Below are 18,623 nucleotides of genomic sequence, written 5' to 3' on the forward strand. Positions count from 1 at the left end.
TGAAGGAAAATGCTATGATATAAATGCTGAATCTCGCTTACTCAATCTCCCACAAGTCTAATTTATATGCTTCAATGAACAACATCAATGAGAATATAATATAGCCTATTGATAGTGATATTAGCGGTCATAGTCATGTTTTATTGTGAATAAAACACAGCTATTGATCAGAATCAAGGAGTGGAACTGACTGTTTTATAAAAGATCTTATAACCACAGTTTTAGGAGTGTTCATTTTAAACTTTAAAATTGAGCAAGATTTAAAAAATGTGATTTGAATAGGCTTTAACATTAAGGCATGTTCCGTAATTTCATTACCTGCGCTCTGTGTGTAATTTTTTTTTTTTTACAGTCTATGGTGCACAGCCAACGCATTCTCACCCCAAGGCGTCACCTTTGACCATGCTTCAATATTTGACGTTTTAGGCGCCCTTTAGCGTCACTTACATGACGCGATCCTACGGCGTCATCTAACTGACGCTAAAGGAAAGCGTCAGTAGAGGACGCGGTTAGGTTTAGGTGTGGGGTGGGGGTAGGGTACACGCGATCCTAGGGCGTCATCTGACTGACGCTAAAGGGCGCCTAAAGCGTCAGATATTGAAGCATGTCCAAATGCTTCCCAAGGCGTCACTTAGGTGACGCCTTGGGAGTGAGAATGGGCTGTGACATCTGAAGATTATCGCATTATTATGAACAGCTCTCGTCTTTTCGGACAAATTCTTGCTCTCTCTCACACTCACACTCACACATTATACCAGACCAGATGAGGAAAAGGTGTTAAAAAACATACTAATAGTTTTTAAATGTAAATAATGAATTAATAAATTAACAATCTATAACTTCAAAAGCATACTTTTTTCTTTCTTGAAAGAAAGAGCTGTCTGTCATTACTTCAAGTTTCCTTGGTTGCAGAACCAACTCTTAAAATTAACCCCCAATCAGGTCATGGGATCTATACAACCCCAATCGACTTTTCCCTAATAAAAAAAAAGGTTCCTTTCATCTCAGTGGAATACGATTTTTAAGACTTTTCACACATTATCTATACAAACAGAAAAAACTGGCTTTGATTTGGTTGTTCTGAAGGTATGTAAAAAAAAAAAATCTTTACACTTCAGGGTCAATGACCCCTCATTGAAATGAATGGGAAATGTGGAAATAAAGATCCGGCATAAATCTGAAATTTTTTACACAGAAATGGAGTCCTAGTACTAAAGCATGAATGCAATGTAATATTTCATATGCAAGCTAATGGTGTAGTTGAGGAATTGTGTGGTATATGGATACAAAAGTGCTTAAAAAACACAGCAATAATGAATAGATGAGAAGTAAACAAAAAAAAAGATATATTATTTGTATGATTAAAAATGTATATTTTTCATACAATTACTCAATCAATTGTTGGGGTCGTATAGACCCAGAAGTGTAAACAGGAAACAAAGACCATTTGAAAGTTGAAATAAAAAATTCCCTTGAATAAGAACTGAATAAGAAATACAAGCATTTAAAAACAAAAATAAATAAGGAATTCTCACATTTCCATACTGTAGCCTACCTCGTTTTTGTGTCAGACAAACTTGTACAATCATTAAATATCCTTAAACATAACGGCAAAGGCAATACATGAGGAAAGTCTCCTAACAGATGGAGAAACATAACTCCAACTAATGTATTCATTTTCAAGCCCAGATCCACAAACGGCTTCAAAATCCACCAGGGATCAGGATGCATCAAGGTACACTAAGTTTTAGTCATGTTAATGTTCCCCTTGGTAAACATGCAGGAATCCAACAGATATTTTATTCAGCAAACACAAGATCTTGCAGCATTTTATGAAGATTGCTTTTCATCCACTAAATCTGAAATTACATTTAATAAACTGGAGATTCATTTTCATATTTCTAAGAAGGTGAAACAGACTGCTATATTGTTGTAAGCAGTATGAAATATTTGACTAGAATATTTTTATTTACCACATGAGAACGTCAGCTTTTAACAGTTGAATTACGATAAATTGCCTTTAATAGCATTTATTTTCTTCCTGTTGAATTTTGGGACAAAACATTCGAAGCAAAACATCAGCCTGCGAAACAATTATGCTTTTTTTCCATTGAGCCTGGGCCTTGAAAATGAAGACACTGTATTATATGAAACCTTTCAGCCTACAAACACAATCAATTTGACACAAAGCAGCAGAACCCTTGCATAGCCGTAACATGCCATCAAAACCACCATTAAGAACCTTCTGGTGTTCAACACTCAAATTTGTGCATGACAAGAGGTGTTCTGATCAAGTGCATCTATTCATTGGAAAACACTTTCTTTGTGCGAGTCTGCATAGTGCCAGAACCGCTTTTGTGTAAGATAATTTGCTATGGGTTCTTTAGATTAGAACTGGAATTTTGCTTTTGGAAATTGAATACAATTAATTCTCTATAACAGATCCCAATCAGGGGTATTTAAGCAGGTTCCAGGGGAACTTGATTTTGTTTTTGTTTTTTAACCTATAAAGCAGACATTGATTTAAACTAAAATATTAGGGATCTTAAACAATCAAATCGCATTATTGTTTTATGAACACTGCCTTAAATTTTTTTTAAATGTATAGTGAAGTACGTACTGTACATAAACCAGTCCAGACAAACAGATAAGGCAGCATTTAATTGTTTAAGTCCCAGGCTCAATGGTTCAAGTCTTAAAGGGATAGTTCACTTTGAAATTAATTTTTGATATGTTTTAGCTTACCTCAAGGGCATCCAAGATGTAGGTGCCTTTGTTTCCACAGTATTTTCAATTTTGACATTTTTCAGTCAAACCGTTGTTGTCTATCAGTCATACACTGGAGGCTAAGGGGGTCCACCAAAAAGCATGCACAGAGAAGTCAAAATTAAACATGATTTAATGACTCGTAAATGTAAGTACACATTGATGGCCTAAGACACGAAACGAGCAGTTTTTGTGAGAAAACGAACAGTATTCATATCGTTTTTACCTCGTGTAATCACAGTGACGTCCAAGTGATCTGAATCAGTTGTGCAATGTCCAACTGAACCGAACTGAATCAGTTCAATGTTACGCCGGAAGTGATCGCTTGCGTGTGACGTCACCCAGTATTTACACAGAGATTTCGGAAGATTTACCTTTTATCAACATATTTAGATATACCGAAATCGTCTTCCATGCGGTTTCCCCTATATCTAAATATGTTTAGTGAAAGGTAAAACTTCCGAAATCTCTGTATAAACAAAGAGTGACGTATAGGCGCGCAAGTGATCACTTCCGGCGCATGCGCAGACCGAAGCGCCCGTGCCGTCAGATCATTTTGTCATGGCTATGATTACAAGAGGTAAAAACGATATAAATACTGTTCATTTTCTCACACAAACCGCTCGTTTCGTGTCTTAGGCCATCAATGTGTACTTACATGTACGAGTCATTAAATCATGTTTAATTTTGACTTCTCTGCGCATGCTTTTTGGTGGACCCCCTTAGCCTCCAGTGTATGACTGATAGACAACAACGGTTTGACTGAAAAATGTCAAAATTGAAAATGCTGTGGAAACAAAAACACCTACATCTTGGATGCCCTTGAGGTAAGCTAAAACATCTCAAAAATTAATTTCAAAGTGAACTATCCCTTTAACTCTCCTTTGAGGTCCTCAGGGCTCAGTGCTTGGACTTCTCCATCTACATGGCATCACTAGGATCTGTGAATCAGAAACATGGCTTTTTCCTATCATTATGACACATAACTCTACCTCTCATTCCAGCCTGATGATCCGATGGTCTCAGCCTGTCTGACTGACATTTCTGGATGTACGAAGGACCACCACCTACAACTAAACCTTGCGAAGACAGAGCTACGTTTGATCCCGGCCAACACAACATTTCATCACAACTTCTCCATTCAGCTAAGCTCATCATCTGTAACTCCATCAAGGTCAGCTAGGAACCTTGGGGTTGTAATTGATGATCAAATGAACTTCACAGACCACATTGCTACTGCCCGGTCCTGCAGATTTGCCTTGCACAACATTAGGAAGATCAGGCCCTTCCTAACAGAGCATGCTACACAACCCCTTGTCCAAGCGCTTGTTCTATCCAGCCTGGACTATTGTAATGCTCTCCTGGCTGGTCTTTCAGCTTGCTCTGTCAAACCTTTACATCTGATCCAGAATGCTGCAGCCAGAGTGGTCTTTATTGAGCCAAAAAGAGCACACATCACTCCTCTCCTCACAAAATTCCACTGGTTGCCAGTTGCCTCTCGCATTAAATTCAAGTCCCTGACGTTTGCCTACAGAACAACCACTGGCACTGCTCCCTCTTACCTAAACTCACTACTTCAGACTTACGTGCCATTTAGAAACTTGCGCTCTGCTAGCGAATGTCGTCTTGAGGTAACATCTCAAAGAGGCACAAAATCTCTTTTTCAGTCCTTGGTGGAATGATCTGCCAAACTCAACCAGAGCTACTAAGTCAGTCGCTTGATTAACTTATAGTTGAGCCACTGTAATCACATGGAATATTTAAACATTTCTCGATGACTTTCTGGGCCGTCAAGTTTCAATCCCTTAGGGTGACTATGTGGTAGTGATCCACCTCTCAAATTTTATCAAAAATATCTTCATTTGTGTTCCGAAGATGAACAAAGGTCTTACGGGGTTGGAGCATGGGGGTGAGTAATTAAATGACTTAATTTTCATTTTGGGGTGAGCTAACCCTTTAAGTTACCGGTGGTAAGAATCCACCCACTTTCATTCAAAAAGCTTAATGAGTTTGTTTAGCACAAGTGGACAAATCCTCTCATTATAACAAACAAAGCGGAGACACAATGTAAATAAAAGACTCATTTAATAAAAGTTTAGTCAGATGATTTATTAATTAAAACGTTATTTTTGCGCTAAATGAGTTTGCACTGAACTAACTGACAGCTTCAGTGAGGAAGCGTTCTATACTCAGCTCTGTTATTTGAAGAAAAGTTTTAGTTTTTCATGAGACTTTGTGACCTTTCCTACAAAAACATACTTCACACTTCAGTACAAAAACTGTGTTTGTGTGTGTGTGTGTGTGTGGGGGGGGGGGGGGGGGGGGGACCAGATTTTCAAAAAAAAGTTATAGTGATTTGATAATCTCTACAAATAAATTCAAAAGCAAACCGTGTGAAAAACTGTTAGGAAGAGGAAATGGCTAATCAGCCAATTAGCACTCCTCATACTGATTATACTACTGTGGTAAATTCATGTATTTATTTTAAAATAAATGTGTTTGTATTTCACCAAGTGTTCATTTTCCTACATCGTGAAACTTTTACTTTCACATATTCTGAAAATCTTTGAAGGGTGAACAAATAGTGTTTTGGACTTCACATTAAAAATAACATTTAAAATGTAATAATTTTCAGACTTTTAAGTGCTGGAAAAAGTTGTGAAGTACTTGAAAGTCTTTAATTCTTAAAACAGAACAGTATTCTTCAAGACACTTTGTACTGATATATGCATATATGAAGGCATTTTTAAATATGAACAACTCTGAAAGAAAACAATAGATGTGGTTTGATTGCTCTTGTTTAATCATTAAATCTAAAAAAAAGAAGAGCTTAATAATCATTGCTTAAAGCACTAGCAAAAAGTAAAACAAAATATTTACAGTCTGTTCACATTTTTGTCACTCAGTACAGTTCTAATGTGTGTGTGTGTCTGCATGTCTTTATGGTTTTGGCAATAAGACGTTAGATCAGAAATACAAACATCACACAGATATCGGTCTTGTCTTTTCAGCCATGTGTGTGTGTGTGTGTGTGTCACTTCTTGGAGGGAACTCCCTCAGAGTAGTCCTCCAGTACTCCATTCAAATGATCATTATGAGTCTTAAACCGTCTCTTTCTCTGTGTTCCAGGTTTCTTCCTCTTCTGAATGGGCGTCTATAACAGCCAATCACAAATCACATCAACTGTTCACTTCCACAGATATATGCATGAACCAGCCAATCTGGAGAGTGTGTGTTTGTATCTCTGTGTGAAAATGTTTATCTGTATATATGTGGCAGATAGAACGTACCATTTTCTTTGGCCCTGTCTCCTGCATGGATGATATGCCCTGTTTCTTCAGATACTCTTCGATCTTTTCCTCATCTATGGAATCAACAGGAACGCTGCGCCACAGCTTTTGGAACTCTGGAGAACGAATGATACTGACGTCACGATAGAGAAGCATCCACCCACATCACCAGAACTATTAATTATGATGATCATCACACACCTTCATCAACAACAAACTGGCAGTGTTTGTCATTGTAGAATAGAACCTTCTTCTTATCTGGCCTGGTCACAAATATAATCTGATCTCCAAGTGCCTGAACAACATAAATAAATAAAATTTCAAAACTTAAAAAAGCTCATCAATTGCTTTCTAAACAAAAACTACACATTAAATACACAATGTTGTGTCTTAATTATTTCCAAATAAATAATATATCCAAATTAAGTGCTAAAACAAAAGGAATATTTGAAAATCTAAAAAAAGATGTCCTGAGACATTTTGAAGTTTCTGTGCTATAGCTGATTATTTAAATGTAGGTTCTAGAATATTATCCACCTATTACTTCAAAGGAATGACATTAGTGTGTTACTTTAATAGCCTTGGCAGAGTTGGGAAGACCCTCTTCAACGTCATCCAGTAACACCCCTCCTAGTCCCAGCTGATCGTGTTTGTCCAGTAGTCTTAGCAGAGCTTTCTTATCCTTCAGATGATACTTGGGTTTAAAGGCATATTTCCCTTCCCGCACATCAATCTTAGGATTACTTGATAATGCCTGGAGGGAGAGGTTAGATTTACTATTTTGGTTTGAATGCATCTCTTGCCGTTGAAAAGGAATATTCTGTTATTACATAATATGGAACATATGATTTTGATTGGTCAATCATGGTATTCTGTGGTCAAATTTTTTTTAATACATTCATTTGTAATAAAAAATGAAGAATAGAGTAAAAAAAATACAAATAAAAAATTCCCACCAGAAGAACAATTTTATGTGCATGTAAACATGTTGTTAAATATGCATTTTTCATGAGAAGTTCTTCTGTGCATATAAATACGAATAGTCTATGCAATAAGGTAATGAGCCCCAATGTCTTCCTCTTATGAACACACACCTCACTCATAAGCCACTGTTTCTGCTTCATGCCAATGTCCAGCAGCTTGGTCTCATCCAGAATTTCATCTAGACTCAGATGATAAGTATCTCCTCTCTGGTGTCTTGTCTGAGAAAGAAAGAAGAAAAAGAAAAAGAGAAAGAGAGATGTTTAAATGTGTCACAGCTACATCTGCAGATTACAGGCTGACAGCCTTCAATTACTGTCATGTTAGAGAGTACATCATTTCACTGTGGGGAACTGCCAAGCCTGACACACAAAAAAAGACTGCTTACGATAATATAAAACAACTTATTAATGGGAAATTTCACAAAGTGTTTATTTATGTCAAATGGAACCTGTTGTTAGGAGAGAGCAAGGGGACTCATTTCAAGGAGACAACATGAAAACCTTCACAAATGAACAGAAGGAACCTTCATTAAAGATCACAATGTTGGTATGAACACAAGACTGGCAATAGATGAGCTGAGTTTGGAAGCCATTTCCCATGGCATTCGATGGAGGGAGCATGTGTTTAATGACAGTGTGGATTGCTCAGCTCAGGATAATTTCATTCCCCATGTGACATTCTCTAGGTATTCTGAATTGCAGAAATCTCCTGAGTTAAAATAAACCTTTTCATTAAAAAAAAAACTCTGTGATGTGCACTAATGCAATGCAAGAAAATGACAGATGACAGACATTTCAGTAAATTTTTGTTTGATGAACTGTGCAGAAAATGTGCATATTTTTGTATTACCTTCATGTAGTTGACAATTCGGGCCAAAACTCCAAATCTATATCCTGAACTCCCGGAAAGTGCTTTGAGATTGAAGGAGCCATTACTGGGATCTGAGAGACGAAAGAAGGACAAGGAGGATAAGAAGAGATAACAGACTATAATAAGTAAGTGCAGCAACTACTAAGTTATTAATGTAGAACTACTATAACCAACCCTCTCAAACGACAACAGATAATAACAGACGTCGTGTCCAAACACAAAGTTAGTTTCTGGCTGCTATATACCCCTCCATTTACAAATTTTTCTGCTGCCACTGCCAGCAGACAATTTCATCCTAAAGAGACACACCAGAAACCAAGAGTAAAATGAAAAGAGAAGAAAAAAAAAATATTGACAAAAGGGTCTATTTTGACCAAGTGCAAACGTGAAAAAGCGCTCTGGCCAGTCAGATGCCTTAATTTATCCCTTTGATATAATCCATTTGAAAACACTTTCTCTAATGCAAAATAAAACCTCTTATAAAAACAGATGCAAAACAGCATATAACTCACCAGACAACTCACCTATTCTAAAAGGGGGCAATACGTAAAAGTGTAAGATAGGAATTTATAAGTATAATGAAAATAACAGAAATGAATAATAGTAAATCTGTTAATATATTTTTTTTCTAGGCAAGAACAGTATTTATAAATGAAGAGTTCAGATGCAAAAGCCTCTAAATGCCATTTGAAATTTTCTTCTTTAATGATGATTTTTATCAAACTTGTATATTTAAGTTCAGTAATTTCACTTAAATAACAATTAATAGGTAATTATCATTGCCATTTAAATGAAATCACTGAACTTAAATATACAAGCTTGATAAAAAAAATTATCATTCTAGAAGAAAATTTCAAATGGCACTTAGAGGCTTTTGCATCTGAACTCTTCAAATTCTGCTTGCAATGTGGCATATTCCAGCATTCTTGATAGTCATAAAACGATTAAAATTGGAATATATCTGGACACTGTGGGTAGGGGCATTTTCAGAACATATAGAATGGGTGGATATTTTGTTTTCCTAGGGAGGCACACATTCTTATGATCTGAGAAACAGACATTCACTAAAACAATAACATCCTGCATTTATTATACCTGATATTGACCAAGTTTTATATTAAAACAACCAGACCAAAACACATTTTCAATATGCTTCTACACTATGTAAACATTTGTCAAAAGCTCTTAAGTTCCACCAAGGCAAAAACACAATAATAATAAAAACGATACATACCAAATAGCAATAAAAATATATACGTCTGTAGCATATTAAAGCACATAAACGACTTGAGTGTATTCAATATTAAAATAGTTGAAGGCGGCAGGTCTCAGAGTGATGGCCAAATTAGTCATTTATAATTCTAACCATGTTTCAAGTTTCGATTGGAGTAATAATGCGTTAAATATGAATTCTCTGAACATAGGCAGAGGGTGAGCCAACTGCAGGTTAAGCAGATGCGCTTAAAAAAAATTTAAATAGATTTCCTTGAAATAGTTTCAAATTACATGTCACCGCACAACCTACACACCCCAGCATAAATGCTCAGGATAAATTATTTTTATCAGAATCATTCATTATGCCACATTTATCAGGTTTTCTACTCAGACCATTGTCTGTGACATGCTTTGATTAATGCTGGACAGCATCCTCTGCTGGTATGCAACTGTGGTACCTGTCCCACACCTATGCACAACATGCTGAATACGTGAATATGTATGTGGTTTACGTGATAAAAGTAATCTTAAAGTTAATACATAGTTATATACTTCTAGTTTTAATCATTTAAACAGACTTCTGAAGTTTGGGCAAAAACTCCTGGCAATGATGATTTTTTTTCATGTAGCCTAATTTATTTATTTTTTTTGCACAGTGCTAAATGTCAAAACGTGACTAAAACACAGAACAACTCCCTTATATGATTTTAAGGTGATGTTTGTTTGTTTTTTTACTTTTGAGCTTAAAGTTTGAACTTAAAGGCCTGTTTAAATTATTAAAACAAAAGGTATATCTTAACACTTGTGCATCCTTTCTGAACAAGGAAAGTATATCATGCATTTTCAATGGAGGGACAGAAAACTCAATGGCATAAGGATGAGTCATTAATGACAATTCGGGCACAGTAACAGATTTCCCCCATTAGATGCCAGCAAAACGTCACTGGTACACACGGTGGTTGGATTTTAGATTTGCAGGTGAATTCTTCTCTCTCAAATAGTACAAGCAAGCACACACATTTTTTTTTATTCATTACACACTATAGGATTACAAATTCATGTCAATGTTTAAGTTAGGTTCCAGTACAATAGTACATAAACTGAGAAAGTTTATTGGTGTGAATTTTGTAACTAAGGTAAATGATGTCACAAACTTGTCGGTTACTGTTTGTCCTGATCTCTCTACTGTAAGTTAAAATGATCAGAGCACGGAGACTATCACCTTTTGTCATTGAATAGCCTGGCTGATTACATGAGTTTAGTTTTGCCGATTAGATTAAGCTAGCACAGTTTTCTAAACCTGTATACTTCATTTTCATGTTTTGTTTCAGTGTCTCCACCTTTATGTATCTCCTCCCCCTTGTATGGTATACCAGTCTGTATTTTAATATAGTCAGACTTGGCTAAGATTTTTGGACAAAGCAGACTACAGCAATGCAACAGAAATAAAGAATCCTGCTTAAATAAGATATGCAGCGATACCATCTTTTTCAGAATCGATCCGATTCAAAAATTCTGAGTATCGACCGATACCGATACCAATGCAGTTTTTTTTTTAAATCAAGTAGAATTTCTATAACTCTGTGTGTTGAACTGATAATCACTCTTTTGTTTGTTAAACACAATCTACTTAATACAGAAAGACAATAAATCCAAAAAATATATGATCATAATCCATGACAAAAATGATATTATAAACTAGATTAGTGGATAATACATGTTGCTCTTTGTACAGGCTACAGCTGTGCAGTTGGATGCGATCAGACATGTGATCATACAAAAGGAATATCTTTTTGCCGAAAGCTGATCTGGTAGACTATTTTATTTGACACTTCTTAAGAATCATCAGAAACACAGGTTGAGACAGTCTCAATGACAGTTCATCATACTAACATTACAGTGACAGTCAGTGTCACTGTAGTATGATAGTTACAAGTATAAAAAGCACATTTCATTTTTCTTGGATCAAACTAGATTCAACAAATTCATTTAAGATGCACTTAATCTTTTAGGCGATTTTGTTTTGTGTTTTTCCCTGTAAACTCAGTCTAAAACCGTAGGTACGCATTTAATTTTGTGATAAGTTTGCGGTGATGATTGAAAAATCTTTCCCCGCTGGAGTCCAAATCAAAGAGTTGCTGACCATCCGGACTCGTACCGATAGCCTGCTTTTGTATGCTTTTAATGAAGCTCCGGTGTAGTGTGATCGGAAGTGAATAAGGTAGTTGTAAATGTCACCGAACTCAATGTCAGGAAGTTTTTCTACACATTTAATGCCTGTAAAAAAGAACTTATGGTGGTTCATATGGATCTATGATTCCTAATTCCTTTATCTTCCTATTGTACAGGCTATTTCTTTTTGTCATGGTAATAATAAGTGCCATGACATGACATGAAGAGTTAGGTGACGGCCGCTGCGCTAATAATAGATAGTGGTGGAGATATTTTGCCCATGCAATTATATCAATACTGTAGCGCAAAGTATTGCAATATTTAGGCTTATTGTAAAAATAATTATACTAATATTTATATTATTAGTATAATAGTATACTAATAATTATATTATTAATGGATCAATGGATCTTTTATTAAGGGGGGCCCACACCTAATAATCGATCCGCCACTGATTAGCTGACGGATGTATTCCATCAAAATGGCTGACATGAGGCTAAGGGTCACGTGACTGGGAGATCCCTATATCGCACACCACAACAAACCAGTGACGGGGTGTTGGGCACTCAAGAGCAACAAAATATATCACGTCTGGTCCGAGCCAACAGATGGTCTACTGTGGCACTATTCACACAAAATTGTAATGATGGTTATGACAGGAATGTGTCACAAGACATGGGGCTGAGTATCTGCAGACAAAAGTGCATATGATGACCCCTGTCTATCATCGAAAGGCCATTCATGTGGACAAAAATTGTTGCAGACCAATGGTGTTCCCTGGTGGAAGTGGCCACTTTCAGCAGGATAATGCACCCTGCTACACTGCACACATTGTTCAGTAATGGTTTGAGGAACATAATCAGAAACCACAGGACGCGTTCAGGTGTCTTGTAGAGTGCATTACTTGGCGGGCCAGCATACAGAGGAACAACAGCATATTAGGCAGGTGGTCATAATGTTTTGGCTCATCTGTATATGCACAACATAACGTGGTTAAACTTTTGTTTAATATGGTAAGGTAAAACTGTATTAAATAAATGTTAAAAAAAGACAAGTATTACACAAAGCAATTCATCACGTGTAAATAGGCCAGTGAAATTTGACAAATCAAGTAAGGACAAATCACAATAAGGAAGAAAAGACTACTGCAACTTCCATGTTTATTAAGATGGGAATCTTATGGTTTATTTAAAAGAGGCTGAAAAAATAAATGCTGAAAATAAATAGTCTTGTTCTAGTTTTGTTCTAATCCATCATGTAAAGGTATGTATTTACAGAATGGTTAAAAAAAACCTCTACCCTGAATCTAATGCATAACTGGGCCAAAACGGAACAATGACGTCATATTTCACAGATATTCTATTTTTTTTTTGTCGTAGCTCATTCTATTTCCAAACTAATTTTCACCATCTCAAGCTCCTTGTAACTGTTAAAATGAATCCTTTCCTCAGTAGTATGTAGCTCTAACATCACATCCTCTTCCTCCTCCACACCCTGCTCTCAACCCCTGGCAACGGGAGCACAGCCAGTCTCAGCCGCATCTTGGCATTGACTAATGAATGATTCATCGTGTGGGTGGGACCTAATGCTAAGAGCAGATGCATTACAGTAGGTTGGATGGCTGATGCTTATAAAGACAGGACAACCAGCCAATGGCATCAAAGCAGAGACTCCAAACAGCCAGTGCAATATACGGTTACAGATTAAGGTAGGGCAGGGAGAAAGAGAGAGAGAGAGAGCGTGTGAACGGTAAAAAATACAACACAGAGAGAAGCAAGAGGCTGCTCCATCATCCTGCATCCCAGACACTAACACCCAGGTACGTCCTGCTTTTATATCGAACACAATGAATCTAATCCTAAAATACTACACAAACTAAAACATCATCTTAGTTTTCTACAAATTTCAAAGGATTCCTTTAGCAATTGACTCTTCATATTGAGAATATACATCACGTAAGGCATGCAGCTATACTGACTAAATTGCAATTCAATAATAAATGCATATACTGTCACAAACACATAAAATTAAATTCAAATATCGGATCTCAGTCATAGGTGTACCTATATACATATACATACAAGCACACAGATAGCAGGATCTAGACAGTTGAAGCTGACTGGGCAATTCTATATCATTACACTAGACAGCATCAAACTGATAGCGTACTGAATACTTAACAACAAAAAAAACTCATCCATTAGCACCTAAAATTCTAAAAAGAGGACAAATAATGCAAAAGAGCTTGAAAGAAACGGTAGCGCAGTACTAAGGGATGCTTGGGGTGGGGGTCTCTGGAGGCCAGGACAAGTAGAAGCCATCTGTCTATATCAGACAAGACTGTGTGTGTGTGTGTACCAACATAAATCCTGTAAAACATTGATAACAAATGTACGTGAAAAGAAGTTTACATCTTTTTTGGAGATATGGGATTCATCTGAATCATGGTTGAATTGAAAGTGAAGCTGTATTTCTGCAGCGCATGTGCACAATCAGACACGCGTGAGAAATGCTTTCACATGGCTCACGTTACGGTTAACCCAATTTCACAATTACCGGTATATTCCAACTACCGTTCACTATGAAAATTTGGAGTCAGAAAGATTGTTTTTAAGAAATGATTTCTAATTGAGACCACCAGTAATTACTTAATTACTTTAATTTAGCAAGAGTGCATTAAATTGATCATAATTTGTAAAAGAGTTTTACATTGTTACAAAAAAATGTATTACAACTAAATGCTGCTCTTTTGAACTTTCTATTCATAAAAGAACTCTGAAGGCTCGTGTGACACTGAAGACTGGAGTAATGATGGTGAATTTTTTTTAACTTCATTAAAACAACAGCAATTATGAATTGATTTTATGGTTTTTACTGTATTGTTTATCAAATAAATGCAGCCTTAGTGAGCATAAGAGTAAATGTATGAGCCTAAAAGTAACTTATACTGAACTAAAATAATAATAATTCAATATTTTAGCATGAACACAAGCGGTCTTCTACTGTTTGTGCAAATCTACATGTTTTTCCAAGGACGACGAATGGGTAAAAAACTAAACGACTAATCAATCTGAAGTAATTACTGAATAACAACTATAATTTTGGGTAAACCTAATCCCAATAAGATGCGTTTCTTTTGAGTAGTAAGCTAAATCTCAAATGCAGGTGTAGTGAAAAACCCTACACATGCTGCAAGATACTCAAAAATAACAAGATGCAATGCAACGTTTAAAGATGCCTGAATGAAAGCTAAAGTACAGTATGAGAAAAGCACTGTGCCTTTGATGATCTAATATATGTCCTTTTCTCTTCAACACCGAAAAATACAGTACATTTGCATGTAGAAACTCCCATTTAAATCTGTCAATCACACTACCTCTGGCTGATTTTGATCACTGTTCGTACCCCAGGCTAATTCTACCCTTCCTCATCTTTAACTTTAATAACTGACTGTATTTCTAGGTCTCTCTGCAGTATGAACATGTCCAGCAGTTCTGCAATGATCCAGCAGATCTATCCCTTCCACGATGGCTGGAATGTTGCCTGCTTCATCATTCTCCTCCTCTTCATTCTAACCATCCTCTCCCTCGCCACACTGGCGTTCCTCTACGAGCTGCTGGACTGCGGATGCTTCACCAAGACCAAAACCGTTCGTGACCTGCGCCGCCAGCACGAAGAGGTGGTTTAGTTGTAACCATGGTGACAGCGGACACGGTCTCCAAAAGGAACCATAACAGTAGATGGAAAAGGCTGTAAATTCGGACAGAGCTCTTCGCTAGAATGGAGTCCTTTAAAAACACAGCAAACATGTACAGAGACAGAAGCACTCTACTCCCAATTGCTCCAACAGCAATACACAGCACAGGCATCTCGATGGCTTAAAATATGAAATGAGATTTACACCAGAAGGAAAGGAAAAATTTGCTTGTGTGTACACGTCATTGTTTCCTTTGCATATTACAGTCAGTATTTCAGTACTATTGTTTAATGAGTCGACTATATAAAACTGTTGAATAATCTGAGATGAGTTTACATGAATTTTTCCCTTTCTGTGGGATTGCAAAATGTACATGTCAGCATTATGGAATTCATAAGCTAAATACAGTATTAATTGACTACCTAGAGCAAACATTCACTACAGTTGGAGTAAAGGGAATGATCTATGTGTATGTTTAAATTCCCTGTAAGGTGACATTTAATGTGTGAATAATTGTTATGTATAATAATAGCTCTACATCAAAAAGCACACTAAAGGCAAATTATTGCATCTTCGCAAATGCCTTCAAATTGAGTATTTAAAATTATATAATAAAAATCACATGCAAAAAAATGTGTGGTTCTTCACATTAGGGTCACAGAAGAGATCATCAGCAGCTGCTAAAAACATTTAAATGACTTCAATAAAGCATTTTCAATAGAGCTAGAGATGATTTGATTGTTTTTACTGATATTTCAACGTATTAAATTATTTGTTGGTTCTTTAATACCTGGTGTACTGAAAAATGCAACCTCGTCTCTAAAGAAACTACATTCACAAGTATAATTACTTTTAAAATTATTGTTTGGATAAATGCTCAACTTTTAAAATGATGTATATGTAACTTATAACTCGGATTGCAAGGGCCAGAACAAACTCTGCAAAATATTCACATTACAAGAACACATAAACAAAAAAAAAATCAAAACAAAAAAAAATCAATCAAAGCGTACATGCATAACTACCAACTTGGATAACTCTCAGAAACCAAGGTTGAAAAGACACCAGCCGGGAGAAAGGTTGAAGGTTTTATAACTCAAGTGTTATATGTTAGGCTCACTGACATAAAATGAAGAATCCTCAGTGCTATTCTAACTATTGTCACTGGTATTAAACTTAACAGCAATAGAGGGTTGCTGTTTCTTTGCCACTGCGAGCTGATGCAGATATTTCAATTCTAGAAAAATATTTAAGAAATTCAGATTGAAATGAATCAGGCTAATGTTGGTTTTTAGAATTTCCCCAAACACAAGTTTATAACAATGTAGTAAGCCAAGCCCATTTGAATACAGATAAAATGGTGACCATTTGAGCTTATAAAACTTAAACTTTGTAATTTTTCTTTCTTAAATGAGCGATCGTATCGCTTGATAAGACCCTTATTCATCATCTGAAATCGTTTAAAACCCTTTGAACAGTTTGCACTGAAACTGTCTTTTGGACCTTGAACCGTTTGGTTCCCATTGAAGTCCATTATATGGAGAAAAATCCTGGAATGTTTTCATCAAAAACCTTAATTTCTTTTCAACTGAAGAAAGAATGACATTGATATCTTGGATGGCATGGGGGTGCGTAAATTATCAGCAAAAGTTTTTTTTAAAAGTGAACTACTCGTTTAATATCTTAATTTGATAAAAGAGGTCATCAAATGTCTCGTATGCTCACCAAGGCTTTAAACCAAAGTTTAAAACTACAGTAAAAAAAAAAAAAGAAGTAATATTGCAAAATATTACTACAATTTAAAATAACTCTTTTCTATTTTAATATATAATATAAAATGTATATATTAAATATATCATATATTTAATTACAGCCATCCCAGTCACATGACCTTTATAAAAGTTGAAAACATTAGTTTTATATTTTTGTGAAAACCATGTTTTTTTTTGTTTTTTTTCCAAACATTTGAACGATAGCAATTTAATGTAGGGCTGTGCAAAAGTTAATTGCGATTAATCGCATCCAAAATAAAAGTCTGTTTTACATAATATATTTGAGTGTGCTGCATATAATTATTTTGTATATATAAATACCTATGCATGCATGTATATATTTAAGAATTATTTGCGCTTAAATTCTGTATATATATATATATATATATATATATATATAAATACATAATCTATATTATACAAATATAAATATTTTATATAGGAATAACACATTTTCTTAAACATATACATGCATGTGTGTGTATTTATATATACAAAATAATTATATACAGCACACACAAATATACTATGTAAACAGAGACTTTTATTTTGGATGCGATTAATCGCAATTAACTTTTGCACAGCCCTAATTTAATGACATAACTCTCTGGCTGTATTGCGACTTAGTGAGGAGTGAGTCAATACCAAAGATTACATAAACACATGTGTACTTTCTGACCTGTGTTGTTTTTGGAGGACGATGTATCTTTGTCTGGTCTGCTCTTTTTCTTCTTGGAGGATCCGGAGGCCTCGGAGGTTGCTTGTCTCTTCTCAACTGCAGGATTAGATAGAGCTCTCTTTTTGAAGAGCTCTCGCTCTTTCAGAAGAGCTGGATCCATCCTACACAAATGGACTGAGTGGTTATAAATAATTTGAACCAATCACATTATAAATAAGGCTGTACATTTAATAATAACAAAATATATATTTAAGGCTCTATATAAATACACAAATTCTATAGCAGGTTTGGCTTGTTTGACTGGTATGGTACAAGTCAAAACTATGAATCAGTCCACTATTAAATCAACAACTGACAACAACACAAAATACAACTATAAATCAGTGCTTTATTAGACAATAAACGGAACATATATCTTATCAGTAAATGTTGTGGTTATACGCTACCAGTGAAAAGTTTGGACGCTCTTATTCCTTATTATAATGTACACTTAAGAATAAGAACGCAAGAATAATTATAATCAGCAAGTTCTTACGTTGGCTGCTTTTCATTCAGCATCTGGTCCAATTCATTTAAAAACAAACGCTTACTTTGTTTTGCCAAGAAATGTGTTGTTTACTAGTTCTATACAGATAAATTAGTGGTTAAAATAAATAATTTCATCTCCCGTCAAGAGATCAAGACACGAAAGACAGTCTAATGTAAATTCATCCGGTAACGTTAGAAATATTTCAGGCCAGATGGAAGTTTAGCAATATCTAACACACTGAGATAAATGACCAATTTACAGCCAGGGGACAGTAAATATCTTACACGTGTAAACTTTTATATTTTAATAAGATATTTAATATAACAACAAAATGCCATAATAACCACAAATTAACCAGAAACACAATTACATCACATACAACATGCAGCAAATCATCCACAAATTAATGAAGAAGTAACTCGGAGGATTACCTGAATGTTTCACTGCCTTCTCTCAAAGAGAGAAACAGTTCAGATAAAGATTAATTATTATTTGAAGCGACCATATGCTGTCAACGTAGTGATTAAAGCTAAATGAGAAGCTTGTCAAAGAATGCTAGCGACGCTACACGATTAACGTACATGAATTTCCTGCGGAAAAAGGCTACGTTCTTCTTCTTTGTTTTTAATTGTCGTTTGCAAATACTTCG

At 35.6% G+C, this 18,623-nt stretch overlaps 2 protein-coding genes across 2 annotated transcripts; one reads left to right on the forward strand and one right to left on the reverse strand.

The window, feature by feature from the left end:
- Nucleotides 1–5,548: 5,548 nt before the first annotated feature.
- Nucleotides 5,549–18,562, reverse strand: gtf2e2 (general transcription factor IIE, polypeptide 2, beta). The gene is made up of 8 exons (XM_039693425.2): nt 18,406–18,562; nt 17,446–17,606; nt 7,890–7,981; nt 7,151–7,258; nt 6,628–6,810; nt 6,258–6,351; nt 6,057–6,172; nt 5,549–5,920 (listed from the first exon to the last, which is right to left on the reverse strand). The coding sequence occupies exons 2-8, from the start codon at nt 17,603–17,605 to the stop codon at nt 5,801–5,803; spliced, it is 873 nt and encodes a 290-aa protein (XP_039549359.1). The 5' UTR covers nt 17,606; nt 18,406–18,562; the 3' UTR covers nt 5,549–5,800.
- smim18 (small integral membrane protein 18) lies at nt 12,992–15,716 on the forward strand. The gene is made up of 2 exons (XM_039693451.2): nt 12,992–13,116; nt 14,760–15,716. Exon 2 carries the CDS (start codon nt 14,773–14,775, stop codon nt 14,983–14,985), a length of 213 nt encoding a protein of 70 aa, XP_039549385.1. The 5' UTR covers nt 12,992–13,116; nt 14,760–14,772; the 3' UTR covers nt 14,986–15,716.
- Nucleotides 18,563–18,623: the final 61 nt, after the last annotated feature.

The sequence above is a fragment of the Pimephales promelas genome, chromosome 6, assembly GCF_988280905.1.
Source record: "Pimephales promelas chromosome 6, fPimPro1.hap1.1, whole genome shotgun sequence".
NCBI classification, from domain to species: domain Eukaryota; kingdom Metazoa; phylum Chordata; class Actinopteri; order Cypriniformes; family Leuciscidae; genus Pimephales; species Pimephales promelas.

Coding starts and splice junctions, on each gene's coding strand:
- smim18 (XM_039693451.2), top strand. CDS start 14,773: ATGAACATGTCCAGCAGTTCTGCAATGATCCAGCAGATCTATCCCTTC.
- gtf2e2 (XM_039693425.2), bottom strand. CDS start 17,605: ATGGATCCAGCTCTTCTGAAAGAGCGAGAGCTCTTCAAAAAGAGAGCT. Junction 7,259..7,889: donor GAATTGTCAACTACATGAAG/GTAATACAAAAA, acceptor TTTCTTTCTCAG/ACAAGACACCAGAGAGGAGA. Junction 5,921..6,056: donor AGACAGGGCCAAAGAAAATG/GTACGTTCTATC, acceptor TGGCTGTTATAG/ACGCCCATTCAGAAGAGGAA.